Source organism: Hyperolius riggenbachi, chromosome 1, assembly GCF_040937935.1.
Source record: "Hyperolius riggenbachi isolate aHypRig1 chromosome 1, aHypRig1.pri, whole genome shotgun sequence".
Taxonomy (NCBI): domain Eukaryota; kingdom Metazoa; phylum Chordata; class Amphibia; order Anura; family Hyperoliidae; genus Hyperolius; species Hyperolius riggenbachi.
The window spans coordinates 372,949,531-372,966,565 of record NC_090646.1 but is presented as its reverse complement, the minus strand read 5'-3'; the positions used below and the strand labels follow the sequence as shown (position 1 = coordinate 372,966,565).

Genomic DNA, 17,035 nt, shown 5'->3' with positions numbered 1-17,035 from the left:
ATACATAGTATTCTATATGGAATGCAGAAAGATGTTTAAACATTGAAGCACCAAGCACTTAACGCATTTATTTTTTATCAAGCACAAGATTCCGGGTTATATAGCTAAGTCAGTGTGTGTCAGCCTGGTTTAGTGTGGTACCTCTGATTGGAAATGAATGTAATGGTAATAATGCCATTTGCCTTGTTTGTAATACTGTGTAATACACTTTAAGTGCTAAAGACAGCAATCCTACACATTCAGATCCAAAATGTGTTCTCTAAATGTGAGCAAAATACGTTGCATCGTCTTTGCAACGTGTTTCACAGATTACGTCTGCTGACTTTTTTCTCTCAATATTCTTGATTTTGTTATTTTTCTCTTTTTGTATTCCAATCAATGGCTATAGTTTTTATATGAAGATATTTGGGAGGAAATGGTGGCACCAATAAAAAAATAAAAAAGAATCACATATCCCTCACTGCATTTCATGAGTCTCATATACTGATTATGCAGTTACTGATTTCAGTAATTATGTAGATGCTCCTTGCTGTCTACTGCATTCTACAGCTCAACCTTGTGATAAAATGCACAGTCACCAGTCTTAGCTTTAAATCAGGGCTGTCAAACTCGATCGCATAATGGACCAAAATCTGAAACATGGTCTTAGTTACTGGCACATTATTGAATATTTAACAGGGTGTTTCTAGTGGGCACCCTAAAGACATCAGGTGCTATACTTGACTGTGGCCACTGCACTGGTGTGCTTTGTGTGCTTTCATCTGTAGTAAGAAAGATGGCAATGAAGATCCGCAACCTGTGCTGTATACTGTATTCCACCAATCTGTTCACAGCAAGCCGGAAGTTACATGTGTATTGTGGGATGCTCAGGCTAGTGGATGGGGTTGGAGCGGAGGGGGTGACAACTTCAAACCGCTAACAGCTGTCTTTCTTAAAAAGAATGCTTGCTTGTAGCTTTCAGGAGTATGGACAGGAAGGGCAAAGGTACCATACTTTTAAATGTGTGCCATCAATGTGTGCAAATAGTAGACCTAAGTAGTAAGGATGAGTACTGTCTCTTAAATATATAGTTACGCTACCAGAAAATGTATTAAAAAAAGATAAAATGGTGTACATGTGCACAAGTCACAAAAATGAAGTGTACGTACATACCTCTGCAGTGGCCTGCCGTCTCCCTGGAAATGTTGAAGACCGGGTGTACAGACACCGCATACAACTTTCTTCTTTCTTTTACTACTAACAATCATGCAGATGGAAAGCTCTTTAAGACCACATAAAATGGTGTTCGGATGTTGCTTTAGTTTTGATTCAGCAGAATTAAAAAAAAAAAAACTACTGTATGAAATGGATAAAATGTTCAGACCCTTAACTATATATTTCTCAGAGGAACACCTGTGTATTTCCAGTGGGTCTTGCGTTCATGTCAACAGGGTATTTGGCCTAATATTCCTGAGCAAATTGCTCTGACTGGGACAGATCTGAAGGGTGCCCTGTTCAGCCTACATGTTGCACTACTTTCCATAGATGTTCAATATAACATAAATCAGGTCTCCTAGAAGGCCAGTTCTGAATAGCACAGTGTTTTGTTCTTAACCATGCATGGGTGCTTTTAAAGCTCATACACATATCCAACATAATGCACAATCAATACACAACATGACCAACTGTACAACAAGTTATTTACACGACAAATACATACACACGCGCCAACCAACTAAACAACCAACTCACTTAAATACTATGTGTGCAAGCTAAATGACAAACTGCACAATATGTCTGCATTCAAAAACAAAGTTGTTCAAAAGACTTATACACACGTTAAAATCAGTTATCATTTGGTCGTCTGGTTGTTTGCCAGCCGTTTACACGCCCAACTATCTTCCAACAGGCCAAATTTAGAAGATAGTTTGGCAGATTATTGGGATGTGTGTATGAGCCTTTAGCCGTATGCTTTGGGTCAAAGCATACTGTTGGAGGATCAATGGCCTGTGACTGAGGCAGAGTGTTATGATACTAGGCAGTGTGTTTCCCTCCAGAATTATTATTATTGATTTATAAAGCGCCAACATATTCCGTGGCGCTGTACAAAGTAACAAACAAACATGGGGTACATAATACAGACAATGGTGTACACTAATATACAAGATACATAATTAGTGACAAAATACAAAAAATGATACAGCATACAGAATACAAAATACAGAAGTGGTAATGACAGTGATAAAAGTAACATGATGAATAAAATGTATAATGATTTCCAAGACACAAAAGGAGGAGAGAGAGCGCTGCCCTTGCGAGCTTACAATCTAAAGAATGTCTGGATTGCCTTGCAATGTCATCGCACATAAATGTCAATACACATGTACTGTGTAGCAAGCAGCTGAAGTTTAATGTTAGTTGTTTTTGTGTAAAAAAAAACACACAAAAAAACAGAATGATAAATGAATGTCTCTTAAAACAATAATAATTAAGTCTGCCTTCCTTTCTTCACTTAGACATACAGAAACAGGAGACTCAGAAAGCACCTCAGATGAACATTCAGCTGTATGATACACCGTACGAACCAGAGTGCAATGGAGTGGAGTCAGACTCTGAAAGCCTTGTTAGCCTGCGAGGGCGGGAGAGCAAATTGCCTCAAGATGATGACCGACCGGCTGATGAGTATGACCAGCCATGGGAATGGAACAAAGCTTTACCAGCATTAGCAGGTATCTCAACTACTAACCCCTCTCCTTTCTGATATGCCAGTTTAGGGAGTTATTCTAAATGGGTAACATTCATTAAAAATGATAAAGCAATATGCATTAATATGCAAACTTAGCTTAAGGTTGTTAAGATTCCAGGTAAGCCTACGTTCATCTATGATTTGTAAAATATGCTAGATTTGGACTTTCGTGCAGTCACAACCACGCTGCGTTGTTTTTTGAAGTATTTGATCCACATTTTCATTTTTGCCTCTGTTTCAGTTTTCAGTCAGTGCTTCGTCCATGCAGTTCATTGTACTCACATCTGCAGGGAATTTGTCATGCCAAATTGATGCTAACATTTCATTTACCTTCAGCTACGTCTGGTAGAGAGAAGGGCGAAGGAAAAGATTAGTAAGGATTTGAAATGACTTTTGAAATCGCTGCAATGCTCATACTTGCTCTCAAGGAAGTTGTGTTTTTTTCCACTAAAGAGATGCACATTAAAGCCGTAGGCATGATGTTTGAATAGAGCCCCATCTGTTTCTATATTGATATAATAAAAAAAAAATACTATGGGAGTTTAAAAAAAACAAAAAACATATATTCATTTTCCTTAACGACTAACTGTCGGGCATAAAGTCAAAAATAAATTCTTTATTTTTATCTGGTAAACAAGTAATAAGGATGCTAATCAGGCAATCAAAAAGTTAAAAATCACTCTTCTTTTTCTTCTCTATAAAACATCATTTCCCAGTTTCCCTGGCTCTTATTTGACATATCTACCACACGAAGTTGCAGGGCATGCTGGGTTTTCTTTTTTTCCCTCTTTACTTTCCCCTCAGGCTTAACTAATGCAGCCTGATTGGCTGATTTTCCCTCCTGTTTTCCCCTCCCACACCTCTGTTCCTTTCTGACTGGCCAATATTTCTCAGCAGGGATGAGCCACGGATGAAATCTGAATGGATTTCACCCAGATAATTAGTGCACCTGATGTGGCTGGAGGGGGGGGGTGTATGTTAAACTTACCAAAAAGCAGTCTTCTTTAATCCGTTCCACGTCTCTTCTCACGCCACGCTCACGTGACTACCACGCTTTCTCCTTCCGGGGTTGAAGGAGGAAGCATAGTAGTCAAGTGACGTGGCTTGGAACGTGGCTTGAGATGCGACGTGGGACGGTAGCTCAAAGAAGACGGATACTGGGTAGGTTTAACTTCCCCCCCCCCCCCCCCCCCCCCTGCCCCTCGCCAGCCACATCAGGTGCACTAATCTGGATGAAATCCGAATGAAACCAATTTGGATTTCACCCGGAGCTCATTCCTTGTTCTCAATGCACTTCCTAGTGCAGACCTGGTGGGAGTGTCTGAAGACTGGGAGAAGGGCAGCCCATGCAAACACAGACAGAGAAAGGGAGGAAATTATGTCAGGATTGGCTTCAAGATACACAGACAAAATGGAGAATCCTAAGAAGGTTTCTTTTTTTTTTAATTTTACTACTACCGGTATATAAAAATCAAGTCAATACGCATGATAAAATATGGGATCCATGGGAAACCTTCTTTTTGAACTATGAACCTCCATGATGCAATAACACTTTAGGTACTATAGATTCTGCCTAACTAGGACCTTAGGCCAACTTTAAAATAATCCTACAATTGTAACAAACGTAATATGCACCCTGCTTTTCTTCTCTGGGACCCGATTTCTCAACCATATAGAAAACACTTATATCTAAGAGGACAAACCTAATAGTAATATATTCCCTGCCCTTTGTCCCTTACCTATCCCCCCTCTCCCCCCCACCCATATCCCCCCTTCCCCCCCACCCATATCCCCCCTTCCCCCCTCACCCACTCCCCGTCCCCCCTCCTGGTTTTCCTCCCGTTAAATGTTATGTTATGTTACACTATAAACAGTAATATGGTTTATATGATGTCATTCAGTAATAATGCTAAAATTCTCTCTGCAATACACCTTAAATATGGAACCTGATATTACACTGCAAAAAAAAAAAATATTTGACTTGAGCCTTTAATATGCGTACTTATGAATACAACTTGTTCTGAATGTATATACTATGCAACTTTATTCAAATAAAGATTTGTGTTGAATAAAAAAAAATCAAGTCAATACATATGTAAGTAAAGCAAGTATTTATCTACTTATACACAGTATGTTTTTTTTTCTGAGATAATATGGCTCACAGCTCCACTTTAAGAATAACAATACCTACCTGTACTGTGTGCTGCCAGATGCCACATTACACAGAGCATCATTTTCATTCTGCTGTTCTACCTCAGCTGACATCTTTGGCTAAACTATTTGTGGTGAAATGCAATCTCACTGCTTTTTAAAAACGTCTAACTAGCATATAAAGCCAGTACGGTGCATATAAACAAAAGCAGAGCTTATCTAGATCTAGAAGCTGGTCTTTTCTTTTTTTCTTGAGGACTTACTACATGAATAGAGCTGGCCTCCCTTATCCCTCATTTTCATTTCTACTCCCCCCTATCTTCTCTCAGCCTAGTCACCAGCCTGGCCATAACTCTGTGCACTGGGAGTCGATTGCTGTGAGTCAAGGTCATACACATTTCCTAAACATTCAATACTAGTTGCTCTTGCAACAATTTTGGAAATAAGGGCTGTACATTCATGATACTCAGCCAGAAGAAGCTAGTGCTTTTCCGTGGAGCGGAAGGTGGGATGATAAAAGGTGAAGATAAAAGGGCAGTGCCACTTGTTCAACACTTGTTTAGGCAGATCACTAAACTATGTCATATATGGGCAGCTGTACATGAACTAGATGCTTGACTGAGCCCAAATGATGGTGTTGGGCAAGGATTATCTAGCACATGTTGGAGACAAAACTCTGCAAGCACCTGCAGATTAGATAATCGGGACCCTCAGCTGAGCTGCCTGTAACACTTTTGTTGCTGGACAGCTAAAGGTGCCCATTAACTGCAGTTTTTAGTGAGCGATTGTATTTTTGATCAGATTATTTGCATAGTTTTGTATGAAAACAGAAAAGCTGGTGGGCCCTATGTATCCTAAACAGTTGCATTAGCAATCATTGCCTTAAACAAATGGTTGGTCAGCGTGGCAGATTTTTTCATAGATAAAATCATAATTGGTTTAGATATGATCGCAAATTGGAGTCTATAATGCTGTGGATTGTTTAATTAATATCTTTTCTTTCAATCTGAATAATCTTATTAAACATATGATGGTTTGCTAAAAATCACACTGATATACTGTATCTACACACATCTATCTCAACACTGTTTGCTTAAAGTGTACCAGAGACCTTGGAAACTAAAGATTTGATACTTACCCGGGGCTTCCTCCCACCCCACAAACTCATCTGAGTCCCACGCTGTCCTCCTGCAGTGTGCCGTTCAGCCGCGATCAGCCCCAGTAACTGGCTCAGTTGGGTCCAGTCTGGGTCTTCTGCGCATGCGCAGCCGGATGGAGGAAGTGCACGATACTGAGTCATGGAACACGTCCCATTGGATGCGTGCGAGGCTGTGATACGCATAGAAGTGGCCAGCAGCTGGGTAATTAACCCCCTCTCTCCCAGCCACACACCTGATTCAATTTAGCCTCATTAGAATCACAAATTTGAGTAGTTATCTACTCGTAATTACTCGTGAGCACATCCCTAATCGCGGCTGAAAGACAGACCGTGGGAGGACAGTGTGGGACATATTTATGTGGAAGTAGGAAGCCCCGGGTACGTATCAAATCTTTAATTGCCAAGGTCTCTATTTTACTTTAAGGATTTTAGTTTTTTAGTTTCTGCGTGGATTTACTTAATGCCAAATTTCACTTTTATAGCTAAAAAAAAACCCTCATACGTGCAATTTAGATGACCAAACTGAAGTTAGAAAATGTTCATGTACATTTTTCATTTTGGAGATGAAGTATGTGTTTTGTAATTACTCCATTAGAACATGGTTGTATGGGCAGCTTAATGGGATTCATTTTTCCAGTCATGGCCTGTATAAGAGATAACTGTGCAATGAGGCAAATAAAAATCGATGTGATTGGTTTTTACGCTAATAAATGATATTCATCCTATATGTTGATAGCATTATTATCAAACATGGTGATACAGCAATGATGTTGCTAAGCTTAGACCTTCTGCCACAAGCTTAAAGGAAACATCAAGCAAAATGTGCTGCCCTATGATGTACTTACCCAGGGCTTTCTCCAGACCCTTGCAGCCGACCTGTCCCTCGCAACATCTCCGCTCGCAGCCGCCAGCCCGGGGTCCCTGTCAGTGCAGAGGCTGACCTCTATGTCATCCCTGGACAGGCAGCTGTGAGCAGAGATGCTGGGAGGGACATGTCGGCTGCAAGGGGCTGGAGGAAGTCCTGAGTAAGTATATCATGGGGCAGCTCCACGTCATGGTAGCAAATGAACCTGTGCTCAGTTACCTGGACTAGTCTTGTGAGTAAGCAGTTGAAAGAACCTAACAGAAGACCCTAATGGAGTCCAGGGGTAATGCACAAGAGGGGCGTACAGCTGGGACAAACCTACAGAACTAAGCAGTAAGCCCATAAACGGAGAAACAAAATACATGAAAGACCAGTTTGAAAAGGAGTACGTTCTCGTTGTCTGTTTTATAACTAGTTATTCCCACTGTTCCAGGCTTAGCCTTCATTAGTGCAGGTCATGGAGGCCAATGGCTTTTTGCTGCAGAACCATGTCATGTAACGGTGGTCAGTGTTGCGTGTTGTACGATTGCAATTCTACACATACGAACTTAAAGTATTTTCAGTTATTGTGCTCAAGGAATTTAAAAGGTGCTATGTTAATATCTTCTGTGGGCTTTAGCCGTTTGATGAAAGTCCTTTGGGATTAATATGCCCTGGGCTTGCTCTGAATGTTGGGCAATCACAGGAGAGTGATATACAGTGTTTGATTAGTGTTACAGACCACCCAAGAGCCGCAAAACAAGGCCTCCAACTTGTGCTTGCTCAGCATCTGTTTCTCTAATCATGCCTGCCTCTGTTGGAAACCGTGACACTTATTGCCCTGTCATCTGCATTATTAGGTGATTTTTGAACATTTGCCCGCCATACTGGTGTCATTGGATTATTGTTGGATACATTTGCTTCAGTGAAGTGGAACACGTCTGTTAATTCACATTGTAAACTGTACCCTGTGCTTCAGCACATAACGTACATGTATTTTACTGTGCAAAGTTAAGAAATAGCATGATTTCTTTGTATAGTATAGCAGTTCTGCAAACATACTTGCATTGTAAAGGATATACCTGGTAAATGGTCTAGTTATGTCTGTCCACTTATGTTAACTAAAGCATATTACAAATTAAAGTCCAAATTCTGGGTGGTCCCTCGGTTGCATGACCTGAACAGAGCAAAGCAGAGTATAAACCACTGCGATTCTGTGCAGTTTCCATTAGCTTTAAAGAACCTAGCGTTTTGTGATCCACAAGTGATTGAATCCCAAGACATGCTAGTGGAAACAGGCCCTAAAGTCTGCTTGTTTCCGCTATGTGATTCAGACACCATTCAAGCCAGATAAAGTAGCAGAACAGCCAGGAAACTGGCAGTGGCAGTGTTTAAGATAGAAATGGCAAGCCTCTATATCTCTCTCTCTCCACAGGGTCATTTTAAGTTTTGGAAGCATTCCCCATTATTGTAGAGCTATACAGTGTTATATACAGTTTATTTTTCAGCACGTGTGTTTTACGATTAGACTTTTTTCTATGCCATCTGCAGCTGAGCCTCAGTTACAGGCCACTTCCTTGCCTGTGGCTGTAGGAAACAAAGTGACATGCAAAAGCTTTTATATGGTTATATAATAAAATGCCTGAGGCTGATTCTACTTGCTGCTGCTGTTTATATGTAAAACACCTGCTAGTTCACAATTTGCAAGGGGAAGAGTTGTAACAGGCAAGTTTTCTAAAAATGCTTGTCACTCTCCAGTGATGTCTAAGTATGGAGAGGAGTTGCAGGTTTTAGATTTTTATATATTTGGAATTTCTGCTAGTATACATGTGTGTATTATGTATAGCACTTATGATCAAATAGGCAAATGCATACATTCATAACAATAACTGGACATAGGCTGCAGCGCTAGGGAGTTGGAATCTGAAGTAATTTTTGGTTACCGGAGATCATAAATCTGTTTGGGAAGAAGGCTTGCCCAACAGGACATTTGATGCTTAGACTGCTTATGGCCATTGATGATTCTAGAATGGGAAAAAAATAGCTTCAAGAGTTTTAACACAGATTGAGCTGGCAAAGGTTGAAGTAATGGGTGCCACGCTTGTTTCTGTCTAGTGTAGCACAGCTTCTGGGGTGGTCTCTATATGTTGGCTTTATTGACAGCTCTAAAAGTACCATACTCGACTGATGGAGCTTGGTGGAGACTAATGGGGGGAGGGGGGGCGGAAAGGGGAAGAGATGCCTTCATTTCAGCTCAATACATTGCAATAATCAGTAGCTAATATTTTATTTCCAGCTTGCCATCACGGTTTCCATGGGCATTTAGAACACAGCTGTTCTAAGGTGTTCTTGTCACAATCTGCCACGTGAGTGTCACCACCTGCTGGCAATAAACCAGCTAGTACAGGTGTATGGAGAATAGAATAAGGCTTCTGCTCTGTACAGTTTTAAGTATGCAAAGAGGAAGGAGATTCTGTGTACTCTCAGAGAAGAGAAGTTTGAGCTTGCTATAAGTTTTGAACATCCATAGCTGGCTGTATGTTGAAACGGAAAGATTTTTTTTAATACCTTGAAGTTACAGAGTTGTACATCATTGATGAACTGTGATGCATGTTTATACACATTTCAAATGAAAGTGGCATTTCTCTTGAGCTCACCCTGTCACTAATATTCGATCTGTTCCACTGACCTTCCTGTGTGCGGCTTCTGGCATGGGTTCAACTGAGGGTAGCAAAGGCTCATGGGACCTAAAACTGTTCAATGTGTAAATATGAACTGACAGCTCAGTGCAGTGATGGCATGGACATGGCAGATCACATGTGACCTTCCTCTTTCTGCTTGACTGAAAACCTTTTTGTCCTATATTCAATATGGAACATACTAATTTTTTGTAATTTGGTACCATTGCTCTTCAAAAATAACTCATAAAGGACCACTGTCATAGAAATCTAAAAATGTAAGATATATGTAAAAAGAAGCATGTTTCTTCTAGAGTAAAATTAACTTTTCTCCTATGTTGCTGTCACTTACAATAGGTAGTAGGAATCTGACATTTACTGACATGTTTTGGGCTAGTCCACCTCTCCATAGGGGATTTTTAGCATAGCCTTTATTCGTTATAAAGGCACTCCTTGAAAAAAAAATTATACAAAGGTGCTAGCCAGCCTGCCTGCTCACTGCACACTTTTTTGGCGGTTTAACTGCCGTTAACCAAGTGCTTTTGAAAATAGAGAAAACCCTGAGAATCCTTCATAAGAAGAAGGGCTAGTCCAAAACCTGTTGGTTCAGATTTCTACTACTTACTGTAAGTGACCGCAACATAGGAGAAAAGCAATTTATGGCTAATTTTACCCTGGAAGAAACGTACTTCTGATCTGTGCGTGTATTTTAAATTTTAAGATGTTCGCAGGGGTCCTTTAATTCATTCTCTCTCAACAGAGTGATGCCCTTTCCTGTCAGTATGATACATTTATTGCCTAGCTTTGTTTTCTGTGTATTATGCAGACACACATTTGCATTTGCACTGAATCTGCACAAAAGTATAATTTGCTCTCCATAGATCTGTCTAATTTAGAAAAGAACAAACAAAAAGAGTCCACTATGTTATCTTTCCCTTCAAATAGAGCTGAAAATTGCTCTGCATTTTGCCACCTCCTGACTTCCCCTCATGAGGGAAAGTTATCATCAAGAATTAAAATGCAGTTAATTTTAGTATTAAGTAGTGCAAGAAGGATGTTGGAATAGCCTTGGCTTGCTTCATTGCATTTAAAGGAGGTAATTGGCTTTTAATAACCTTTCTATGCGGCTGGAAACAGATATAATTAAATCTAATCCTCATGTACAAGTCTTCCGAAAAGCTTCACAACCATTCTCTTGACGAAGGTGTGTGTTTTGTATGTTAAACATCTCTGTCGCATTGAGTTACTTATGTTTTTAAATAGCAGTGAGGACATTTAATTGGAGCTTTTTTTGTAATTATCTCCTAGTTAGAAAATAGCAGTCTTAATAGTGGCACATTCACTTGACTCTTGCAACTTTTTTTGTTTTGCCTTATAGTGAGATGGTTTCTGAAGTGATGGAACAGATTTAAGGGTTGCATGCAGTAAGTGGAGATCAGAAAGTATGAGGCTAGGTTCACAGTGGGACGTTGCTTTGTAAATTTGTAACGCAACAAAATAGTGGTAACACAGATTAACGCTGCATTACCGTTGCATTAAGTAGGTACAGTAAAGCATATACAGTCAATGAAATGTATGCTTTCCTGTACCTGGTAACATGTGCATTTAGAGGTAACGCACTGCAGAAATGCGTTACCATAATGATTCGTCGTGTTCCTGGCCGCAATAGCAGTATTGAGGGCGCTATTGCAGCCAGGAACGCGAAGTGGCTGCCGGCGGGCTACAGGAGCATCGGAGTGAGACTGCGTGGGCACCAGACAACTGCAGGGGGCTGGTAGAATCCCCAGGTGAGTAAAACTCTTTTTTTTTTTTAGTTGCCTTAAGTGTCCCTTTAAGTATTGACTGGTTAGATCTTCTGGCAGTAGACAATAGTGCATTTTACTGTTGTATAGGTACATTTTATACATATGCATACTAATGCTTTTTACATTTTTGTGATACTGGTCCTTTAAGCATGTTAACGTCCGACTTAAGTTGTACATAGTTGTGGTGATTTTGTTTCTAATTGCTCTGTGATTGCTTTCATACACTTAGCCCTTTATAATTCTCTTTTAAAAACTCTGCTTCATCATGGAGGGTCAAGAAGCTAATTGGAGAATACTTTTCTCTTCTCTAAGGATTAAACACTTTTGAATTTTATCTTTTAACAGGACAGTTTCCTTTCAAGTACAGTTTGTGCAAGCGCATTAAAATATTGTTTCTAAAATCATTGTTTTATAGAACTTGCACATTTTATTTTTGAATTGGCCTTTCATGTACAGCCTATTCCATTTTTTGATAAAAGTGGATTAGATGTGCCAAACTGAGATTCATAGCAGATGGAGCCATTCAACAGCCAGCAGATGATCACTCCAGATGATCTGACAAATCTCTAGAAAATCAATTCGAAAAAGTTCTACTTTTTCCCAATAAAGTAATGGATTTTGATGACAGAAATTATGAATATTGAGCTAAAGGCACATAACTGAGTAAGTTTTGTAATTTTGTGCTGTTAGATCTGTTTTACAATGAAGTCCTTAAAAAAATGTTTCTAAAACCTTCATATGTGTTGTCAACAGCAAAGAGCACATCATAAATCCCATCTGTGCCATGTTAAAGTACAGCTGAAGTAAGAAGCATATGGAGGGTGCCATATTTATTTCGTTTTAAACAATAGAAGTTACCTGGCAGTCCTGCTGTTCATTTGTCTGCAGACACTTGAAACAATCGTGCATCTTATCCAGTCAGACTTCAGTCAGGGCACCTGCTCTGCATGCTTGTTCAGAGTCTACAGCTAAAATGATTAGAGGTTATAGCAGGACAGCTGAGCAATGTGCATTGTTTAACAGGAAATAAATATGTCAGCTTCCATATCCCTCTCACTACAGGTGTGCTTTCAAGAGAACCCGAGTTAGACATTAATTTGGAGAAAAAAACATTTATCTGAAGCAGCAGACCTCCCTGAGTTAATCTAGCACTTTCACACCATCCTGCATCTGTTTGTCCATCGGGTGAAAATGAATATTGTTTATAAAGATGGCTGTTACCCCTGAAGTACCCCATCATATTGTTTCTGCTGTAATTTAAGTGCCCCGATAATAATTGAAATGTTCATGCATCAGGGAGGTCAGAGGTTATAGGACGTTGGTGTAAAGCATTTGGAAAGTGTTGAGGTGAAGTTGAGATTTTCCTTCTAATTAAGGCTATGAAAATATTGTTGGTTAGGTTTGGATCAAGCACCACCTACAAGGTGGAGGTTAGGGTTAGGAGTAGTTGAAATGTAAGGCTTGTTAGACACATAGCACAGAAAGAACTGGTAGGCATATGAAGCAATAGTAATGAAATAACGTTAGGTCAGGAGAGGGTATGAGAACAAATGTTAGGCAAAGTGTAACGATTGGGTGCTGCAACTCAGACGTCTGATTATTTGTGCTCTGCAGAACCACAAATAATACAGACGCTATAACTGATTATGTGGTGATCTGCAGTATCAACAATAATACAAGTATAGCTAGCAGAGAGTAAGGTGTGGTGTTTGGTGCAACAGTATAGACTTCTCCAGTGGAGCTGGAGAGTCTAACAACACAAATATAAACAATAGACCTTTACCAGAGGAGCTGGTAAAGTATAAGCAAAAGAGAGAGTCAGAGCAGTTTGGCTAAACCTTACCAGAGGAGCTGGTAAGGTACTAACAGCACAAGTGACTGAGTACTTTAGCTAGCCCTTACCAGAGGAGCTGGCAAGGTACTATCAGTCACTGGAGCTATATACTAACTCTGAACCTCACCAGAGTAACTGGTGTGTGCTAACTGGAATCAACACTAGTCCTCACCAGTGGATCTGGTGGGTCCTAGCTACAACAGAACGAGATAGTTTGGCAACACCTTACCAGTGGAGCTGGCAAGGTACTATCAGTGATAAGACAGTATTAATTAACAAGACTTTACCAGAGGAGCTGGTAAAGTACGATCAGACACGGTAACTGTATAGTTTAACAAACCCTTACCAGAGGAGCTGGCAAGGAACTATCAGAAACAAGTGTCACCTCATGAGAGGAGCTGGTGGGTATATATAAACACCTCACCAGTGGCAAGGGCCCACTGGTGAGAGGAGTGGTCAGACAGGCAAGGTTCGGCAACAGAGAGGTAATATCAGTACAGAGCGATAGGCAAGAGAATAGTAGGTAATCAGGCAGAAGTTCAGCAACAGGGATCAGATAGGCGGAAGTACAGAATCAGTAAGCAAATGCGAGGTCAGAGTATAGCCAGAAACATACACAAGTAATCAATAACAATGTCACAATTCCTAGTCTGGTGTGAAGTCCTTGGTTTCAGCACCTGGGAACTAGTCTAAGGTCTGAGCGCTAACACAAAGTATTCACGACAGCAGACAGTTTGCAAATGGTGAACGAAGGCTTTATGAAGCCGAGGAAGACTCTCAGCCCCGCCCATCTCGAAACAGCCAATCCGAGCGGCGAGAGTCACCTCTGACGTCAGCCGACCAGCAGGTCACCTGACGCGCCTTCTCCCAGCATAAAGGTCCTGTCTCCGTGTGCGCCCGCGTGAGACAGCGACCCCATGAGCAGATGACAATACCGTACCTAGACGCCGACGGAACGGATGAGGTCTGAGAAGAGGAAGCGGAGGCGGCTGCTGGTACACCCTGCGTGTCCCCAGCCGCCATTCCTACAGATGTTACACAAAGTTTGAGGTTTATAGTTCAGCATATTAAGTGTGTGTGTGTGTGTGTGTGTGTGTGTGTGTGTGTGTGTGTGTGTGTGTGTGTGTGTGTGTGTGTGTGTGTGTGTGTGTTTCGGGAGGAGGAGGGGGACACTTCAATATCCTGATCTTTTACAAAAGTGACAAAACACTCTGTGTCAGAAGTCAATATACATTATATTCTAGACTACTTTTTAACCCTTGAAAATCTTCTGAAAAGTCAGGGGTCGTCTTATACGCCAGGTGTCATGATACGCATTATCCTGTTACTAACTCTCAGATCTCGCTGCTGAAAACTGTAGTAAAGCCGCGCAGGCGCGCATTTCCAAGATCTGAGAGGCAGAGAAGGAGGTAAATGGGATACAAGGATGGGCCAGAAGGATGAAAGAGGCGTGTTTTATGGGCACAGCGTGATCTATTCTTCCATACTGCTCTGATAAACAGACAAGGAGAGCTGACCAAACCACTTAAATAGAGGGAGAGTTGACCAATCCAACCAGTCAATCGCTTATATACTGTTACATACTGGGTATCACATACAGTACAGCACCAGTATCTGTTCAAACATAGCACCAATTTATGTTTTGTGTTTTTTTTATGTGGTGTGCGTTGGAAGAGAGGGGTATTCTTATACAGCAAACCTATCCCAAACTCCATATTTTAACTGGAAAAGTTGGGGGGTCGTCTTATACACCCAGTCGTCTTATGCGCCGGAATATACGGTAATTTAATCAAGGGCCAGAATTCAACTGGTAAGAAAATCATCATTGGTTGACCAGTGGAGCTTTTGCTGAAAGCTGATATACCATACTCACAAGACAGAATTCAGCTGGTCATTAAATCATAAATGGTTAAAATCTATTTACACTTCTGAATTCTTCTTTTGGATAGGTTGCTAAATATCCATTAGAGATGGCCCGAATGGTTCGCCAGCGAATGGTTCCCGGCGAACTTCCGGGGTTCGCGATCGCGGAGAACCGCAAACTTTTCCGGAAATTTGGTTCGCCCCCATAGTGCATCATGAGGGTCAACTTTGACCCTCTACATCACAGTCAGCAGGCACATTGTAGCCAATTAGGCTACACTCCCTCCTGGAGCCCCCCCCCCCCCCCTTATAAAAGGCAGGCAGCATCAGGCATTGGACTCACTCGTGTGCCTGCAATAATTAGAGAAGGGATAGCTGCTGCAGACTCTCATAGGGAAAGCTTAGTTAGGCTCTTGTAGGCTTTTTAGCTTGCTCCTGGCTGATTGTTATTGCTAGAAAAAAAGCCCCCCTCAACAGCTCTTTTGAGAGCTAATCTTGTTCTTGTGATCTATTTTTTTTTTATTTGTGTGTGTGTCCCACTGACACTTGTTGCATAGACAGCCTTGGTAATTCCTACTGTGTGTGCCACTGCCAGGCCCAGCACATTCAGTGACTACCTGTGTGTGTGACAGGTGCACATTGTAATACCCATCACTGCATATACTTACTACATGTTGTTCACTTCAGTGCACCCATCTGCCTAGGTGAGCGCACGTAGTGTCACTGAGCCCGTCGGGTACCTGTCTGTGTTTGACAGGTGCACATTATAATACCCATCACTGCATATACCTACCTGACAGTCACTGTTGTTCTATCATTGAGCTACCACAGCCCGGCGACCATATGGGCTTGAAAACCGCCACGGCCTGCACTCTGGCCATGGTGCGCACCAGTCCAGCACGGCCGTCACTACACAAACAGCTGTTTGCGGTGCGTTACACAGTGAGTGTGGTGTGTCAGTGTGAAGCAGTACTCTAATTACACTCCCCGATTTATGTATACACATGCAAGATGTTTTAAAGCACTTTAGGCCTGCAATTAAGCATTCAATGTGATTTCTGCCCTTAAAACGCTGCTTTGCGTCAAATCTGGATTTTTCCCCGGGACTTTTGGCGTCTATCCCACTCCGCCTTGCCCCACTCCAGGTGTTAGACCCCTTGAAACATCTTTTCCATCACTTTTGTGGCCAGCATAAGTTTTTGTAGTTTTCAAAGTTCGCCTCCCCATTACAGTCTATTGCGGTACGCGAAAGTTCACGCAAACTAAACTTTTGCGGAAGTTCACGAACCGAAAATCGGAGGTTCGAGCCATCTCTAATATCCATTAGCCACTTTGTAAATGGTGTTTTCTTTCATATGTGTGTTTTTGGTTTTTTTGTTACTAAGTCTGCCCTCTACCTAAAGCTACGTACAGACACTAGACTTCTTTTCCTGACAATTGTTATTTACAGTTCAATATGGGAGACAGCATGATCCCTTTCCAGGCATCCTTCCTCCTGCCGTATTTGCTACAACTGGTTGACAATATTTACAATATACTGTATGTGAGCATTATGTACATACACAATAATAACAGTGAATATATTTATTCTGTGTTGTGTAGTTTTCACATTACTTGCCAGTCTACAGTACTATGTCAGTTCATCTCTCCGGAGACCATCACTCATTACACTGTCTACAGCTGTAATGTTATACACACTTTTACAGGAACACACTGGTTTGTAAGATCACTCAGCAAGGACAAAAGTAAACACAGACATCATGGAGTGCATTGTAAATGACTCTGTGACTAATAAAATTAATCTATTCCTCCCAGGCAGCTATCCCAACCAATATGGAATTGGTGATATATCATCTTGCACTTTTTGAGACTTAATTTTTATCTCATGTAAAGTACAAGCCGTTGTAACAGAATCCCTCATACTGATTCACTAAGTTTGATGGAGTTTACTTTGCAGTCATTGAATATTTCCGACT

The 17,035-nt window shown here is 41.1% G+C and overlaps 1 protein-coding gene across 1 annotated transcript in view; it reads left to right on the top strand.

The window, feature by feature from the left end:
• The window catches only part of SHB (SH2 domain containing adaptor protein B), a 286,723-nt gene that overhangs the window by 189,021 nt on the left and 80,667 nt on the right, over window positions 1–17,035 (top strand). The window contains exon 3 of the mRNA XM_068234329.1: window positions 2,496–2,708. Within this exon, the coding sequence (XP_068090430.1) occupies window positions 2,496–2,708 (213 nt within the window). The remainder of the gene's footprint in view (window positions 1–2,495; window positions 2,709–17,035) is intronic.